Consider the following 17970-nt stretch of genomic DNA (forward strand, 5'->3'; position numbering starts at 1 on the left):
TAATTTCTATGGACTTGCATTTTATTTTTGCTTTTCTATGAGTGCTGTAAAATAAATGTTGGGCATTTTATTATGAAGGGTTAGAGTGATGACGTTATTTGCACTTCCGGGTCACTGGCTGTAGCCGTACAAATTGTCGACGTAAACAGTGAGTTTCTCTAACTTTTTTAGTAAGTTATTCATGCTTCACCATGTCATCTGCACAATAAATGATAATAAACACCAGCGATTTATATTTCTAGATGTTTGACGCTAAAAGGCAATGTTTAGGAGCAACAAAAACAGCTAACAGGTACCTAAAAATTACCTTTACTTTGCTAGTCCACTGTCGAATTAGACACTTAGCGGTTTATCAATCATGTCACAACTATTCAGTGCTATTTGCTTACACATTTAAGTGACACTCAAGTTATAATCGCGTATCTAGTACGTTTTAATGCAGTGGTGTCCAAAATCAGTCCTTTAGGGCCGGTGTCCTGCAGGTTTTGGATGTCGCCCTTCTTCAACACAGCTGAAGCTCATCAGCAAGCTCTGCCTGATAACAGGTGCTTTGGAGCAGGGAAACATAAAAAAACCTGCAGCACTCCGGCCTCCGAGGACCGAATTTGCCCAACCCTGCTTTAATGGCTTTCTAGGTAACCCACACCATCATGTCGAGCAAAGAAGTGAAAGCCGCCCTGAAGAGTGCCAAGGAAGCTATCAAAAGCAAGGAATTCAAAGAGGCGTTGAAACATTGCAAGGTGAGGACAAAATGGAAGGTGTCACTTTGGTCTTGAACGCAATACTGCACAAGAGTCCTCGACATACGACGGTCTGAGGTTACGAAGGGCTGCTTTCCATTTAATAGTTTTATACAGAATATGTTGATTACTTAAATGTGTTTGTCGCTCGTAGTTAAGACCTATGTACACATTTCGGTTTTGTAGCTTTCATGGGCCAGGAATCCCCTTGTAAAAGTTTGTTGGATGTCGGCAGAGATGCTTGCATGTCTGACTTTACTTTCTTATGCGTTGACAGACTGTTTTGAAGCTTGAAAAAAACAACTACAATGCCTGGGTGTTCATTGGCTTGTCTGCCAGTGAGCTGGAGCAACCGGATCAAGCACAGACAGCCTACAGGAAAGCTGTGGAGCTGGAGCCAGAACAGCTACTGGCATGGCAGGTAGTAATAAGGGATATTGTATTCTAAATTGCACACAAGTGTGTACTCTCACTTTTTGATCTGTCACAGGGCCTGAGCAATTTATACGAGAAGACAGATCAGTGGGATTTCAAAATTGAGCTACCTAACGTCTATCAAAAGCTTGTCGAGCTGTATGCAAGGTAAAATACAAAAGACAAGGCCATTGTGTGACACTGCTGATGGGGTTTTTCCATTTGAAATTGTGTCCTCTGTTCCAAGCACGGACAAAAACAAGTGCTACGAGGTGATTGGAAAGCTGCAAGAAATACATCACTCTGACAAAGAATATTCCAAGGTTTGTAATTTGCATTTTTCATCTCTTGTAGCCATGCAAACAGTTACATTTCAATAAAGTAGAATATTGTAGAGTTTATTATTATTATTATTATTTTTTTTTCCCAGTATATTACTTAAAAGTACATTACTTTTCAGAAGGTTAATTTTTATATTAAAATAATTTATTTTGATTGTTCGGTAATCATAATTACATGTACAGGGCAGGTGTATGTGTGTGTTTATAAAAAAAAAAAAAAATTGTTAAAGCAACAATCATCAAAATTGTAAAAGATAAAAAAAAAAATCATGAAACATTTCTTTCTGTGTCTTGGGAATGTAGATAATTTTTGAGTTCCAATTTTGATGCGCCTTCTATACTGCGTCTTTGACCATTCTTGTTGCCTACTAATATAGTTAGCAAAGGTTTGGCTGCAGTTGATTGAATTGAAAGAGGACGACGGTGCAGACAAGAAAGCCTTACTGCAGCTATGGCAACAGATGGCCCAGCTCCTGTCAAACTGCCTCAATGACAACGAGCAGGACCCCGAAACTCAAAAGCATGTAAGAGTTGCACTTAAATTAAAAACATTAAAAACAACTTTCTCCTAATATAAGTTGTGTGTTTAATATCCTATCCTGTGTATCAGTTAAGCACAGCTTTTGAGAAGGCCACGGCTCTTGTCGAGCCAACACCCGGAGAAGAACACCGGAAGCTCTCAGTCGATTACATTAAATGTCTCTCCAAGGTAAGAGCATCTTTGTTAGCCTCCTAGCAGAAAAAAAATAAATCAATAGAAAATACCAATGTGCTTGCTTTTTCAGTATTTTTTTTTTCTTTTGGAGAGCTCAGTATTGTTCATTCGGTAATTTTACCGATTTGACATGTCATCATCATTGCTCTCCTTTTTTAAATTATTTTTTTATTATTATTATTATTATTTTTTTGTATGTGTATGTGCGTGCGTGCGAGTGTGTGTGTGTATTCATTAGTTCACAGTTTTAGTTCACCTAAAACCTATTAAAAAAATCCCATACCGTTCACTTAAACCGAACACTTCCTTTTTCAGTATAGATTGTAGGTCTCTCAGGTCATGCTAATGCCCAAAGTTTGAATCAAAGCAACTGTATCCTTGTTTTTTTTTTTTTTAAATGATACAATATGGTTTAGGCTAACTTGTTTGTTTCTGCCTTGAATGTCTTTGCCACAGCTACCCGAGGAAGAAGAGAAAATGAAACAAGCGTGCGAGGCAATGTTGGCTCTCTATCCAGCCCAAAGTTATCCTCTTGAAGTCCTTTGTTCCCACTACCTCAAACAAGGTTCACATTGTGTCGATGCTAACTTGTTTAGCGATAGCGTCAGGTACAATATGCAGAAATGGTACATGCGGTGCTGTATCGTCGCAGGTGACCAGAGCGAGGAGGCAGTTGGTTGCTTTTCACGCCTTCGGAATTTGGCGCCTGATAACGCTTTGTGTGATTTGGGATTTGGCACGAAAGCACTCCACGAGGGCAGGTATAAAGATGCCGTTCAGGACCTTGCGCAAGGTTTGTAATGTATGCACACAATAGCACAACAGATTGAGACAAAAATGTGGCCCGTACAAAGATATATTTTTAAGAATTTTATTTGACTAGTTTTAGTCTAGGACTGCACCATACTGAAAAATGCAATTTGTAGCTGCATGAAAGTAGCACATATACGATGTATCAGCTAGCTCTCAATACATTGCGCAAGCGGTTTGACTTCTTTTCTGTTTTGTCAGGGTTGAAGAAAAGGAACTTTAGCCCAGCGTGGCACAGTCTGGCGGAGGCTCAGCTTAAAGTGCACAAATACTCAGACTGTGCAAAATCCTGTGCCCAAGGTATTGTAATACACAACGCGTGTATATTGAAGTAACCGCTTAAGACCAGTTTCGGGAATTTGATAGTGTGTGTTTCAATAGGTTTAACAGCGTGTGTGCCTGGAGACAAGGAACTGAGGATCCGACTGCTAAAGCTAAGGCTTGACGCTTTGGTCAGGAGTGGAGAGGAGAAAAGCGCAGAGCAGGCTTTAGAGACATTTTCTCTGGTATGACATCACATGCGCTGTTTGACTCTTGTTTTGCCATGCCGGTGAAATTGACCTGTCCTTTTTGTTTTGGCTAAACATGCAGTAGGTTGTTTTTAATGGCAATTAGAAATGGAATTACTGATTACTTTTACATGGACTTTAATAGGCTTAACTTTGACTGCCAAACGTTATCCAAAAAAAACAACCCCTACAATGCCAGCCGATTTCAAGCATTTTCACTCATCTTTTAAGGCAAACAGAATATTGTGTGCTATGACTTGCATAAACATGGTGGATACCATATAAAAGATAAGATTCCAGTCTTTCATGAGAAAAAAAATGTATTTTTCTACCTTATTCCGTTCTTTAGTAAAATAGGTGATTTGAATCACATCAGGCGGAAATGGAAAAAAAAAAGGAGGAGAAAACAAGCTTTTTATGAAAAGATACATTTTCGGCACAACAGTGACTTTGACACTAATGTTTTTTGTTTAGTGACGCTATGTGAATTAGATTTAATGTGACAAAAACACTTTGAACATTCTCGTCATCCTTGAAAACGTTCTGTTTCCTAAGATCCACCATGTTTTCATGTAATTTGATACGCTGGGAACCCATTGAAAAGAGATACAATGCTGCCATCTGCTGGCCATAGTTAGTGGGTGTTTTTTTATTTTTTTATTTTCCCAGCCCATTCACAAAGCAGCGCTGCACAAGACGCTGCACTGCCCATTGAGGGGGAAAAAAAATTTAGTTGACGTTTTTGGCGGTAAAAGAGTTAAGATTAAACTGAACATATTTTGATTGTGTTGTCTTTTAGATCCCTGATGCTGACAAAGACCCATTACTAGTTGCACTTAAAGGTCGTGCATACCTTAACAAAGGAAAAATATCGGAATCAATAAAGGTCAGTTTGTCGGCACACACTTGCATGCACGTGTCATAAAAAACAGAAGCTTCTTTTAAAAAATAAATAAATCAGTGCACAGTATAAACACTGCATGTTTCACAGGTGTCATCACAGCTGGCGGCCTCTCACCCTAACCTGGCCCAGGCGTCGGCGCTGAAGGGACTGGCCCACTTAGCCGAGGACCAGAAGCAACTTGCAGAGCAGAGGTAAAAAAGCATAGTTTGATATACCAGGATCAGACAATATGATTTAGTTCCCTTGGCTTGCCAGTTTCCTCAAGGCAGCCGCACAAAGCCCCGACTGCGGTGAGTATTTTTTCTTGCTGGGCCGACTCTACTGGACCATGGGAGAAGAGACCCGTAGAGACCGAAGCAAAGCGCATTCAAATTTTCTCAAGGTTGGTAAGAAATAAATGTTGGCGTTCTAAAAAGCTTGTTGGTTCCTAAGTCTCATTTGTGTGCGTCTCAGGCTGCCAAGTTGGACCCGCACCTCGGTTGCGTGTTCCGCTACCTCGGACACTTTTATCGGGAAGTGGCTAACGACTCCGGTCGGGCGCGCGGCTGTTATAAGAAGGCTTTTGACTTGGACGGTGATGACGCTGAGTCCGGCGCGGCTGCGGTCGATCTCAGCATGGCACATGAAGACATGGTAACGTCTGGATTTGTCTTTCATTTGTTTCTTGTCTATTGTTGATTGTCTGTTTTGTTTTCATATTTTTATAATCCTGTTTTTAGTATAACATAAAAAAAAAAAAATATATATTTTTTTCAATACTACAGGACACCGCCATGGCAATACTCCAGTCGGTGATTGAGAAGGCAACTCCAGGTTCTGCTAAATGGGCCTGGATGAGACGAGGCCTTTACTACCTAAAAGTTGGAGAGCATCAACTAGCTATTGCAGAGTAAGGATCAAAGAATGCTAATTTTCATTGTGGAAATTCAAGAATTTGTTGTTATTGTAGATTGTGCGCTGTGCGTTTATAGTCTCCAGGCAGCTCTGAGAGCCGATCCAGAGGACTGGGTGTGCTGGGAGTGTTTAGGCGAGGCCTACCTAAACCGCCAGAGTTTCACAGCAGCTTTGAAGGCCTTCGGGAAGGCCCACGTTCTTCAGCCTGCATCCATTTACAGCGTCTACCAGGTCGCGGCGATCAAACAGACCCTGGGCAAGTTCAAAGAGGCCGTTGCGGAGTATTTGCAGATCACAGCACAGCACGACTACGTCCCTGCTCTTAAAGGTGGAACAATGTGTGGGATACTGCAGAATAGTTTTTTTTTTCCGCCTCTCACTTGCAATGGTTTATTTGACTTGAGTTGTGTGTTATTGAGGTCTTGGTGAATGTCAGCTCTCCCTGGCAAAAAGTTTAATGGAGGACTGCAGAGACGGCGGAGCCATTGACTTGATTGAGCAAGCTATACAGAACCTCTTCAAGTAAGTCGGGATTCGAATTGCGGCATCTGTAAGTGTCTCCCATCTCTTATTTGTGGAGGTTGTTGTCAAAATGTGCAGAATTTCACAAGTTATTTCATATTAAAGATTTGATAGGTCTTAATATGAAAAGAAAAATGCACTGAGCTGTCACCAACGCCCAAATGCAATTATGCCATCTAGTGGCAGAAAAATGACCTCAACACAAATCAATATCACACTTGTTTTTTTACAGTACAAGTACATCTTTTTAATTTTAACTCAGTTTTATGAATTATTATGAAATTACTGTATCAATGACTAAAATATGCAGCCATATTTCTATTAGTTTAACATTTTTTTCTCCACTTTTATGTGAAAAAATAATTGTATTGAACATTTAGAACAGATATAATATTTGCGATTAATCGTGAGTTAACTTATTAAAATCATGTGATTAATTATGATTAAAAATTTTAATCGCCTGACACCCCTACTATAAAGACAAGCAGTTTTGCTTGTGGAAATTGCTTATGCATAATATTAAGTTGTAGCAGTAATCTGTCATTTTGAATTCATTTGTGTCTTCAAAATGGCTGTCACACGCCGACCCCCCAAATTGGATTTGCCCTTTAAGTGTAGCTTATGTGATCTTTGTGCTCAGGGCTGCGAAGCTGCGATCTGACTTGTCCTGCTTGTGGAAGCTGCTTGGAGATGCCTGCTCCGCTGTCAGCACAGTGTCCCAAAAAAAGGCTCAGGTTCGGATGCCTGCACCGTTGGCTGGTTTGGACCCACAAGCTCATGTCCACCTGCTGAACCAAGCTGAGACGCTCAAAGTCGGCGAAAGGTGTGACTCCTGCTAGTTACGGCCGCCATCTTGAATTGCGTACTGATGCTGTGTGACGCTTTCGTTCCAATCTGCATCCGCAGGTGTTACACTCGCGCATTGAAGCTCATGCCAGAGGTTGCCAGTCTGTGGTATGATCTCGGACTCAATTTTTATCATCAGGCTCGCTTGGCCCGCGATGCAGAGGAGGAGCAATCGTTACTACTAGAGAATGCACAACAGGTATACAAACAGCAATTCATTATTTTTTTTTCACCGTGCATGTGTTATTTAAATCTACTTTTGGCTTCTTCTTTCCCCCCCAGTGTTTACGAAAGGCAATTATGATGGATAGTGGCAACCATAGCTATTGGAACGCTCTGGGAGTGATCAACACAAGCAAAGGTCTTGTTTATCTATTGGGCAAAATTAGCAATTATTGATGTCAGAATGTTTTTTTTTTTTTAATATTCAGTAGTTCTTTATGATATATTTCGTTAACACCAGGTCAAGAGAATTCGGCCCTGGCTCAGCATTGCTTCATCAAGTCCATTCAAGTTGAACCCAATGTATGTATACTGGACTTGGTGGTGATACATGGCTTTTCAGATATTTTTCTTAGGATTATATATATATATATATCTTTACAGAATGTTGTTGCCTGGACCAACCTTGGCACCTTGTATGTAAAAAAGGACAATATCGAGGTGAGTGTTTCATATTACACTTAACATCTCGATTGTTTTTCGTCACCGGTGACTGATGGATGTATTTCCATTGTTAATGCTTTGTCTAGCTTGCACATGAGGCCTTCAAGGTTGCGCAATCATTGCAGCCGCTGTATGTCAACTGCTGGATTGGACAGGTAGGTTCAATTGATTTTTTTTTTTGTCACTTTAGAATAAATAGACTCAGATGAGTCAATGAGGTTTTTTTTTTTTTTTTTTTTTCCTCAAGAGAGCTCAGTATTGTTCATTCGATTTGACATCATCATTGCTCTCCTTTTTTTTTTAAAAAAACAAATAAATTAAAAAAATAATAATATATATATTTTTAAATATATATATACATATACACACACATATATATATATATATATATATTTTTTTTTAAATATATATATACATATACACACACATATATATATATATATATATATATATATATATATATATATATATATATATATTTTTTTTTGTATGTGTATGTGCGTGTGTGTGTGTGCGTGCGAGCGTGTGTATTCATCAGTTCACCTAAAGCCCATTAAAAAAAATCCCATACTAATAATATAATATAATAATAAATTGCCAAATGCAGAAACATTAATGTAAGTTATCACGATGTAGTGGCTCTCGCTAACAGACAGAATTAAGTAACCAGAATTAGGTTAAAAAATTCTATATACGTAGACCATGTTTCTATAAATTTTGATATTTGGTTTTTATTTGAGGCAGATATTTTTTCCATTAAAATGTGATTTATGAGGAGGTTAGACCATTGGTCGATATTCAGAGTTTGTTTATTTTTCCAGTTAACAAGAATTGTTTTTTTAGCGATAGTAAGGGCTACAAGTGTAGTGAGTTTTTTTTTTAATGCTTTCTTATGGTAAGTACAATGATTATTTTTTGGTGTGACTCATATTTCCATCCTTCCAGGCCCTGATAGCAGAGAGAGTTGGCAGTTACGACACCATGGATCTTTTCAGACACACCACTGAGCTTAGCACACATGTACGGCACCACCGCCACCCTTTTCTTCAATTTGAACCTTATGTATGTCTAATATAACCTTTTCGTGATGACTCGCCTTCACGTAGACGGAAGGAGTGAAAGGTTACGCCCACTGGGTGTGTGCTACCTTGTTGGATAAAAGCAAGAGAGACTCTGAACTGTACCGCTACAACATCGTGCAGATGAATGCCATCTCTGCGGCCCAGGTGGCGCTCAGCAAATACACCGGTACGACATCCAAGACTCCTGTTGTTGCTATGCGGGTCATGAAGACGCTCGTGTGAAATATCACATTTTCTTTCCAGAAAGGATCCAGTCGGATGCGGATGCCTTCATCATGCTGGGCTTTCTGGCCGAACATCTGCGGCTGAAGAGGCAAGCTGTGCAAGCTTATCACAGGTATGACTAAAAACACGAATGAAGTCCTTTTCTTTCTCGCATTCAGTAGGGAAGGTGTCCACATGACCCGAATGGTCCTATAAACAGGGATGTGATTTTTCCGCTAATTCGCGGAATTACGCTTTTTTTTATCTCCCCCCCCAAAAAAAAAAATCTGATTTTTTAAAATATTTTTTTTAGTAGTTCATTGTGTATGCGCATGACTCCGACAGATAACATCTTCTGCTATAACAAAGACATTTGTGGTATGCTCTAATATGAGTTACTTTTCAAAATTTATGCTGTTGTTTTGTCTATTTCTTTGTCATGTGAGTGCATTGAAAGTACTTAAAAACACGGAAAACCCATGAGCTCCGGCCCCCCCTTGTCCCCCCACCAGGGCACTGCCCTGGACCTAGCTGGGTGCCAGCGGCCCCCAGACCCCCGGCTAAATTTTCAGATAATTTCACTTTGGTCAAATCACATCCCTGTATAAAACGTCTGCCTGATTTGAAAAAATCATCACACGTTGGGTTATACTGTTCCAGTACAGTTCTGTATGTGGTGTTAATGCACATTATAAAGTGGGTGTCTGTCAATTTCTATGCAGTTTTTTTTACCCACTGCTGGATCTGCTTGAAGACTAACTGCAAAAAGTGCATTTCAAATTCCTCATTTTGCGCAAATAGACTAACCAATGTTCTATAATATTTTTGAAACTGGTTCTATAGTTTCATCATGATGAACATTGTGCTAAAAAACAAAACATAAATTGACCAACAAGGACTAATTACTTCTGCTAGTTAAACACAGACAAGGTGAAGATCTCAATGTAGTATCACTACATGACAACAAGATGGCAGCAAATTAATGACTTGCAGTCTTAACATTTGATCAAAAATAATGGTTGCAATGTCCATAAACGAAACAGAGACAAATCCTGTATATTTTTTTAATCAGATTTGCACCAAAATGTAAAGTTTTCTAAAAAGGTTTTTTTTTTTGAATGTTTCTGACTGACTTACTGACTGCTAGAAGTAGCAGATGCAATACCTTGACTGACATGATTCATGCTTTGCAGATGTAATGACAATAAAGTTTACTTAGAATTGTGTGTTTTTATTCTCCTCAGAGCTGTTGAGCTGCTTCAGTCCACATCCCTCTCAGAACAACTGTCATTCGCTCAGAGCAACTACGCTCGTGCTTTGTGGTGAGAAATTCTCCTCGATCCCGGCAAAAAGGAGTGTTTTTAATGTACCTTCCTCTCTTCATCATTGTTTCCGCCTCCATAAAAGCAATTCTACCGTGTCCTTCTCAGTGCTTGTGGCCGATGGCAGGAGGCGATCAATGTTTTTAACTCCACCCCGCTAGAGGAGCTCAGTGATCTGTCAGGGTTGGCTCTGGCCTACTGTAAGGCAGGACTCGTACAAGAGAGCATCAGCGGTAAGTAGCAGCCCCGGATTCCCTTTGAGACCGAATGCCCGAGTGACTGGGAAATGTTTATATGTGTTCTGTAGCGTACGAGCGAGCCCTTGCTGTGGCCTCGACTGAAAATCAGACAGCGTACGTCTTGACAGCTCTCGCTCTGCTGCAGCACCAGCAGGGCAACGTCGACTCTGCCAAGACCCTGCTGTTCAAATGGTAAGTCCGCTGTCACTGTTACTGATCAGGGCCTGACCCATATGCACTTTTTGGATGCCGACACCGATTAATCTGCAGATTATTTAAACATATATATTTAATTCATAAAGTATATATATTTTGGGGCCTCTTTGGGGAAAGTGTGGTACCTTGCATCCATGTTGTACACACTTAAAGTGAGTACAGAAGAAAGTTGCAATTGAATTCTATTAAAATAACAACATTTTCACACATTGGGGAGAATTTGAGCCTTTGTAAAGTGTTATCTTACCTGTGGGTATGTGTTCCCCACAGCATTTGTGTGTGAATATTCGTTATCTGAGTTGATGCTAACTTTCCGTTAGCATTTGAATGCCTGCCTCCCTTCGATTTTAGCATTAGCGCTAGGCTAGCCATGTTTTAAAAACGAAGCATGTTTTGTATTTAAATACACAGTGGATGTAATTCTTATCGTCGTGTGTGTGTGTAGTTTTGCAGTTAACTCCAACCGAGGGGCCATTTAACAGCTTAAAGGACGCTTGGGGACAACAGAATAACCAGAATGACATACGCTACACACTTGCTAGTTGCTAATGCTATGCAAACAAAATGGTGCATTCAGGGTACTTTTGCAGTGTGTGGAACTTCGATTTTTATTTATTTATAACGTTTTAAGGGGGAAATATTTGGCCGATTGTTTTGACCGATGTTTGAAGGGCGATAATCGGCTGATTATTATCGGTCGGGCCCTATTACTGATTCTCCATCACTGTGCTGCGGCATATTAGTATGCAGTGAGAGATGATCAGACATGTCTAAGGACATTTCAGATTTTACTTAATTGGTCTAAAAATGACTATTTTTTTACGACAAATATTTTACTTTTGTTCATCTATCTATGCCGGCGGCTTGTAGTGATGGTCAGAACAAGTAAATGCTTAATGCTAAATGAAACTTTGGCTCCCAAGTGCACTGACTGACTCAATATGTCCTTGTCAGCTCCATGTTGAAGGAACCAGTACCAGAGTCTCTTCTGTGTTTATGCGCCCTTGGATTGGTCCACAATGATACGACGTTAGCCACCGCTGCCCGTACCGAGCTGCTCAAACAAGGCTCGCCCTGCGCAACTGTTATCGAACAGCGCTGCCTTCTCACCTGCACCTTATTGGCGCTGCAGGGCAACTACAGCGCAGTGCAAAGGGAGGCCTCCAGAGCTGTTCACAGGTGAGCTGGGAAAAATCTGCATTATTTCTAGAGACAATGCAACATGTCGACTAACTTCTCCTGGGCACTTTGCTTCTTTCTTTCAGCGATCCGGCGAACTCATCTTTGTGGTCGCTATTGTCCAAACTGGTACCCAAGTACTCCCCCAGGAAGGCAAATGTAAGCCACCTGTAAACGCCAAAGCGCACATTTGCATACCTTGCCAAATTATGCCCAAAGGTAATGTGTCTTCCAGGGGGGAGCCATTGCTGGACACGTTGCCTGTCTCTCCAGTATGACCCAGGGAAAGGTAGAATAGCCTCCCTATATTTACAGTGTGTTCAGGGATGTGATTTTTCCGCTAATTCGCGGAATTCCGCTTTTTTTATCTCCCCCCCCAAAAAAAAAAATCCGATTTTTTTTATTTATTTTTATTTATTTTATTTTTTATTTTAGTAGTTCATTGTGTATGCACATGACTCCGACAGATAACATCTTCTGCTATAACAAAGACATTTGTGGTATGCTCTAATATGAGTTACTTTTCATTTGGTCATGATACAATTATTTGTTCATGAAATTTGAACTCTTCAACATTATTTATGTGTTAACTTAGTAATCACATTAGTTAGATATGATGATATTCTCAGTGATAGTTTTTAAAAGCAAAGGCAGTCCAATGTTTTTGAATGTGACTGATTTTGAGTTGACTAAAACTGCCATTTTATATGGGATAGTTCAATATACATTGAAAATTTATGCTGTTGTTTTGTCTATTTCTTTGTCATGTGAGTGCATTGAAAGTACTTAAAAACACCCCCAGACCCCCGGCTAAATTTTCAGATAATTTCACTTTGGTCAAATCACATCCCTCCCTGTGTGTTATCATAAATTGCTTTTGTTATATTTTTTAGCTCACTGTCTTTGTATCTTAAATTAAAGCTGTAGGAGGAACATTTTCAGTATGCTAAATAAAAACATGCTAATCTGTAGAGAGCACTGCTGTACAGTGGAGTGAACCAGTTGGCCTGTGGAAGACACTCTGGAGAGGATGCTCACCGGAATGCCCTGAAGACCATGCAGAGGGCTGTGCTGCTCTGTCCTGGTAGATTTACACCCATTTTATTGTATCGGTCTGTAAGAATTGAATATGTGTAACTGAGAAGAAAGTCTTTTTTTAAATTATTATTTTTTTTACATTTATTGCTGGTGTATACATTATAGTTAAAGTACTGAGGTGACATTTTTTGTAAGGTGCCGGTATTTGAGAAGTGTCGCCTCTACTTGCAGACGATCCAGCAGCGTGGGCGGGATTAATGGCTGCCTGTCACACAGAAAACACTTCCTGTTATCTCTCTGGCTCAGCCGCACGTAGGCAAGGACTCGAGCAAATCCTCATGCCAGTGGTTTCTGAGAAAGGTATGTGCTTTGTTACGCAAGGGATACAAATGTATTCGATCCTCTGCTGAATTTTTTTGCTCACTTACAAAGAACTGATCTATGTTTATTTTTTTGTGTTTTTATTTTTTTTTAATGAAGGTTTAGAAGGGATTTTTGTCCCGCTCCTCATTACAGAAGCAGCTCCCTCTGCAGGCTTTCTATTGATTTGAGGTCTGTTTTGGGTCGTTGTTGTCTTGGGCCAAGATTGTTAACCTGGCAATAGCCAGATTGATATTGTGATTCACTGAAGGAAGTTCTCCACAAAATCAATCTGGGACAGCTCCTTGTTGATTTGCTCGGGAAAGGCGGGGCATTCTGTACAATGCTTCGAGCTGATTGGACGATGCGGTGTTGAGAGTAATTCTGTGAGAACAGAATTAATTGCAGCGTCCATTCGTCCATTAGGATTGTTTTTGTTTGTTTGTTTTGTTTTCCCGGAGAGCTCAGTATTGTTCATTCGGTAATTTTACCGATTTGACATGTCATCATCATTGCTCTCTCTTTTTTATTTTTTATTTTATTTATTTTTTGTATGTGTGTGTGTGTGTGTGTGTGTGTGTGTGTATTCATTAGTTCACCTAAAACCTATTAAAAAATCCCATACCGTTCACCTAAACCACAGGTGGGCACACAGTCCTACAGGCTTTGGATGTTTCCCTTCTCCAACACAGCTGATTTAAGATCAGCAAACTCTGCATAAGCCTGATAACGATCCTGCTTACTAGAATCAGCTTGTGTTTGAAGAGGGAAACCACCAAAACCTGCAGGACTCCGGCCCTCGAGGACCGAGTTTGCCCATCCCTGACCTAAACCGAACACGAGGCCGTCAGGAGACCCGAGGAAGGACCAAAGAAAAGAAAGGAAAGTTAGGCTTGTTTATTTGCCCCGGCAGCGTGTCACGCCCCCAAACACAATGTCGCTCTGTGATTGGACCGGTGTAAAATCGACGGGCTCGGGAGTTTGTGAACTCACAAATACCGCGAGAATTCACCTTGCAGCTCAAGGTTACAAGATTGTAGCTTTGCACACTCACCAGAAAAATCTTGTAGGACTGTCCTCCCGGGTGCAAGTGTGCCCTCATGTTATGCTAGCCACGGCTAAATGGAGATTTGTGTATCCCAGTGCGTAGCCTGGAGGAGATAGAGCGCCCCCTAGCCCAGTCTCTGGAAGGCTGGGTACTACAACAGGCAGTGAGCGCTCTCATGCTGAGTGGACAACTTGAGCACGCGGAAGCACTCTGCTCACAGGTGACATTTACACACTCATTCTCGCGTATTTTGTCTCGTTTTAGCATTTACTATATTTGACATGTGACTTATTGTGATTCTCAAACTTTTGACACAAAGTATCATCTAAAAATACACTTCCTTCGCTGTATTTCATTCCAGGTGCTGAATACGTCCCCAGAGCATCCCGCAGCGATGTTGTCGCTGAGACAAGTACAGTGTCAGCGCCTCCTTGAGGCCGGCGGCGGTACTTTGCTTTCAGAATCTACCTTGGAGCGGCTCAACAGCGCCGTGATGTCGAACCCTAACAATATTGCGGCGTGGCATGTGAGGATGAGCTATCGCAGTTATTTTTAAGCACCGCTGGCCTATCAGGCAATTGTGTTTGCCTCATTGCTCACATTGATAGAGTATAACAAGAATAGAAATAAGTCAACCGCAGAAAACGCCATTTTATTTGCTTGACTTGTTTTGTATTGATAGCCATATTGTGTCCATATATTGCCACTGAACAAATATGCAGTGTGCATGATGGCATTTCCCAGTTTAAAGGAGCTGCTAGAATATTTTTATTTTTTATTGAACTTTTAGTTGTCATAACGAAACTCATTGATAATATCAACTCTTCATCTCTCCTAACAACCTCTTAGTGGTCAGCCGCGGTGTACATCAACCAGGGTCTGCTGGTGCAGGCAGTCGTGGCACTCAGGCGGAGTTTGCAGCTCGCCTCCCAGCTCGGCCTGCACGACAGCCAAGTAGCCAGCCTGCTGCGTCTCAGCCTACTCGCCCTGAGGCCCAGTTTGGTGAGTGAGCGTTTCTTTTCATAACCTACGCACTGGGACATCATGAAGCAGAAGAGATGAAAGACATCCAGTTATTGGATCAGCCAAGGCCAAATGGAAAGTCAATCAAGAAGCTATCTTTGGGGTTCGAATTAAGGGGATAGTAAATCTTGATTTTGTTGTTGTTCATCATATGTATAAAAAAACCCAAAAAACTGCCTAAACACTTCACCCCAGTCATCAGTGTCATGATTTCCCACGTTCATCCTCACTTGTGTACACTTGCTTGTTCTGACTTTTTCAGGCAGGTGTCCCCGGAAACGACTGGAAGGATCTGGTCCTCCAAGCTACGACAGAAGCCTTGAAGCAGGGCTCCTCCCCGATGGCTCAACTCTTCCAAGCCCTGCTCCAATTTGCTACCAAGATGGGTGCCAGGTACCCCAGCACTATTTTACAGCATCAAAAGCCTACTTATGTCCTAACCCTAACCCCTGGTTGCAATAACAGACTAAATGTTATCCCTGGCATCAGGCGTAGTCCTTGTACGTCCTTGTTCAACCATTAACATTGCACCGTGATTATTTTTTAAAAAACTTTATTACTGCCAGACCACAATATTAATTCATTCACTGCCATTGACGGCTATAGACGTCAAAAATTCATTTGAATTATTTCTATTAGTTTAACATATTTTTTCCACTTTTTTTGTTAACAAGAGTGTGAAAACCTAGATTTTTTTTTATTGTACATTTAGAACAGATATACAATTTGTGATTAATCGTGAGTTAACTAGTGAACTCGTGCGATTAATTACAATTAAAAATTTTAATCGCCTGACTAATTTTAAAATATTTTCTTTTGTTTTTTAAAATCGTGTCAGGCGATTACATTTTTTAATTGTAATTAATCACAAATTTTATATCTGTTCTAAATGTTCAATTTTTTTTTTTAGCTTTTCATATTCTTACTAACAAAAATTTTTTGACGTCTATAGCCGTCAATGGCAGTGAATGAGTTAAAGTAAAATGACAATTATTTTGGGGGTGGGGGTTTTTTAAAATTTTTTTCAAACATGTATAAAAAGTTAAATAAAAATAAAACAGATCATAACAACAACACATAGCATATACACATGTTCGGAAAAAGAATAGGAAGAAGTATCAACATACTAAACAATTCTAGACAATGTTAAAGTAAAATTAAAATAAAGTACAGCCAAGATGCATGCATGTGCCTTCTTTTGAACGGCTGCAAAAAAAGAGTTGATCAACAACATTAAACGCGGTCACCTCAAGAAAAAAAAACAAAAAAAACTTGCAGCTAAAGAAGCTCTCTTAGGCCCTGGAGTGACTACATAGAGAGAGGCTCATTTGAACTCTAATGGGTTATTCAAGTCTCTTGACATCTTAAGAGCTCCTATGGTCAAGTATCAAACACCCTCTGCTTCCCCTCACAATTCCCACGAGGCCCCTTAACTATTATCCACACTATTTGAACTGTACAACTATTCCATTAGATAATAAGTACTGTACGGCAGCATTGCTTACCTCTCGGCTGAGTCTCCTTTTGTGCCATCTGCAGGGAAACCAGGAGACTGTTGGAAAAGCTGGTGTATGGCTCCTCTCAAGAATTACCTGCGACTGTGGCGCACGTGGCCAGCTGGTACCTGCTCAGGCACCTGCATTACAAAAACGACGACGAACTCATTCAGGTAAAGCGTCGTTCCAACATGCTCATCTCGTGACTTTACCGACAAACTTACATTAGCTGCATGACTTTTAATTAGCATTTTCATTTTTCACGCAGGTACTTTTGGAGCACGGCAAAATGAAGGGGGATCAACGATTGTTGGATTTTCATTCACAACTTGTTTCTTTGTCTTGAAAGTTGACCCAGTGCATCTTTTTTTTTAAATATATAATTTATACACACATGAGTTAAGGTCCCATTCATCATGGTATGATTTAAAACTTAAAGCAAATGATTATCATAAACATTTTTAGATCACTGGTTTCCCCTGTTCAGTCTGTATATGTTATCTTTGGGTCAAATGCTTCAGAACGCCAATGTTGACTATCATAGTTATGCAAATGAAACAACTTTTATTCATCAATGTCCCCAAATCGCAGCAGTTTAAATAACGCATCGTACCACTGCCTAGAGCAAATTAACAACTGGATGAACCAAAATTTACCTCAGCAAAACAAAAAAAGAGGTCATTGTTTTCGACAATAAAGAAAAGAGGATTGTTGTTGGAAAAACACCTTGAGTCACTGTCTTTAGAAACCAAAGACCAAGTTTGAAATCTTAGGGTGTTAATCGACTCAGACCTGACTTTCATCAATCATATCAAATCAATCATTCAGAACACTGCAGCTCGGGTTCTGACCGAAATAAAGTGATCTGAACTCCCAGTCAGATGTAGAATATATTTCACAATTCTGCTACTGGTCTAGAAATGTCTACTATTTTAACTTGCCAATGTATGTTCTTTTTTTTTTAAACTAAATTTTGTAAGCTACTTTTGAGTTGCCTTTGTGCTATGGAAAAAAACCCTGCGTGGCAATTTGTGTGAAATAAAGATGGTTCACATTTTCTTCATATACAATATATAACATTGTGACAGTTTAAATCTGTAATGCTAGCAGCAGCTTCTGAACGCCCAATGCGAGTGCTTCCTTCCACACGGTGTAAACATCATTTGCTCTTTTTGTAACCACGTTCAGGTAACTTTGTTTTATTCTTGTAAATTAGCCAGATTGGGCTATTACGAAGCGGCACATTTTGCTAATCCTACTGATTTTATTATTACGTGTGCGTGACGTTCGTCATGCTTACACGTAATAATAAAATAAGTAGGATTAACGTTTTAAAAGGGAGAGTTGATTTGGGAGTTGTACAAGTGTGTTAAGGAGAAAGTTAAGTCAAGGCATGGATAAT

The 17970-nt window shown here is 40.1% G+C and overlaps 1 protein-coding gene across 4 annotated transcripts; it reads left to right on the top strand.

Moving 5' to 3' along the window:
• The first annotated feature begins 82 nt into the window (after window positions 1-82).
• Window positions 83-17645, top strand: skic3 (SKI3 subunit of superkiller complex). 4 transcript variants are annotated; one of them, XM_077562213.1, is made up of 43 exons: window positions 111-148; window positions 243-292; window positions 467-545; window positions 636-740; window positions 1018-1161; window positions 1231-1322; window positions 1402-1477; window positions 1873-2019; window positions 2106-2204; window positions 2667-2775; window positions 2863-3003; window positions 3222-3320; window positions 3402-3526; window positions 4329-4415; window positions 4521-4624; window positions 4689-4815; window positions 4887-5066; window positions 5198-5322; window positions 5405-5655; window positions 5747-5849; window positions 6490-6672; window positions 6756-6894; window positions 6978-7056; window positions 7159-7220; window positions 7302-7358; window positions 7448-7516; window positions 8307-8381; window positions 8468-8609; window positions 8687-8780; window positions 9892-9969; window positions 10078-10202; window positions 10277-10400; window positions 11379-11603; window positions 11690-11762; window positions 11839-11892; window positions 12576-12687; window positions 12873-13001; window positions 14145-14269; window positions 14411-14575; window positions 14899-15051; window positions 15335-15465; window positions 16612-16741; window positions 16837-17645. In XM_077562213.1, the coding sequence occupies exons 4-43, from the start codon at window positions 651-653 to the stop codon at window positions 16912-16914; spliced, it is 4701 nt and encodes a 1566-aa protein (XP_077418339.1). In that variant the 5' UTR covers window positions 111-148; window positions 243-292; window positions 467-545; window positions 636-650; the 3' UTR covers window positions 16915-17645. The 4 variants fall into 4 exon arrangements, with proteins under 4 accessions (XP_077418338.1, XP_077418341.1, XP_077418339.1 ...); XM_077562212.1 differs by lacking the exon at window positions 467-545 and having other exon boundaries at window positions 83-148; XM_077562214.1 differs by lacking the exons at window positions 111-148; window positions 467-545 and adding an exon at window positions 156-170.
• The last annotated feature ends 325 nt before the right edge of the window (window positions 17646-17970 follow it).

This window comes from Vanacampus margaritifer, chromosome 3, assembly GCF_051991255.1.
Source record: "Vanacampus margaritifer isolate UIUO_Vmar chromosome 3, RoL_Vmar_1.0, whole genome shotgun sequence".
Lineage (NCBI taxonomy): Eukaryota > Metazoa > Chordata > Actinopteri > Syngnathiformes > Syngnathidae > Vanacampus > Vanacampus margaritifer.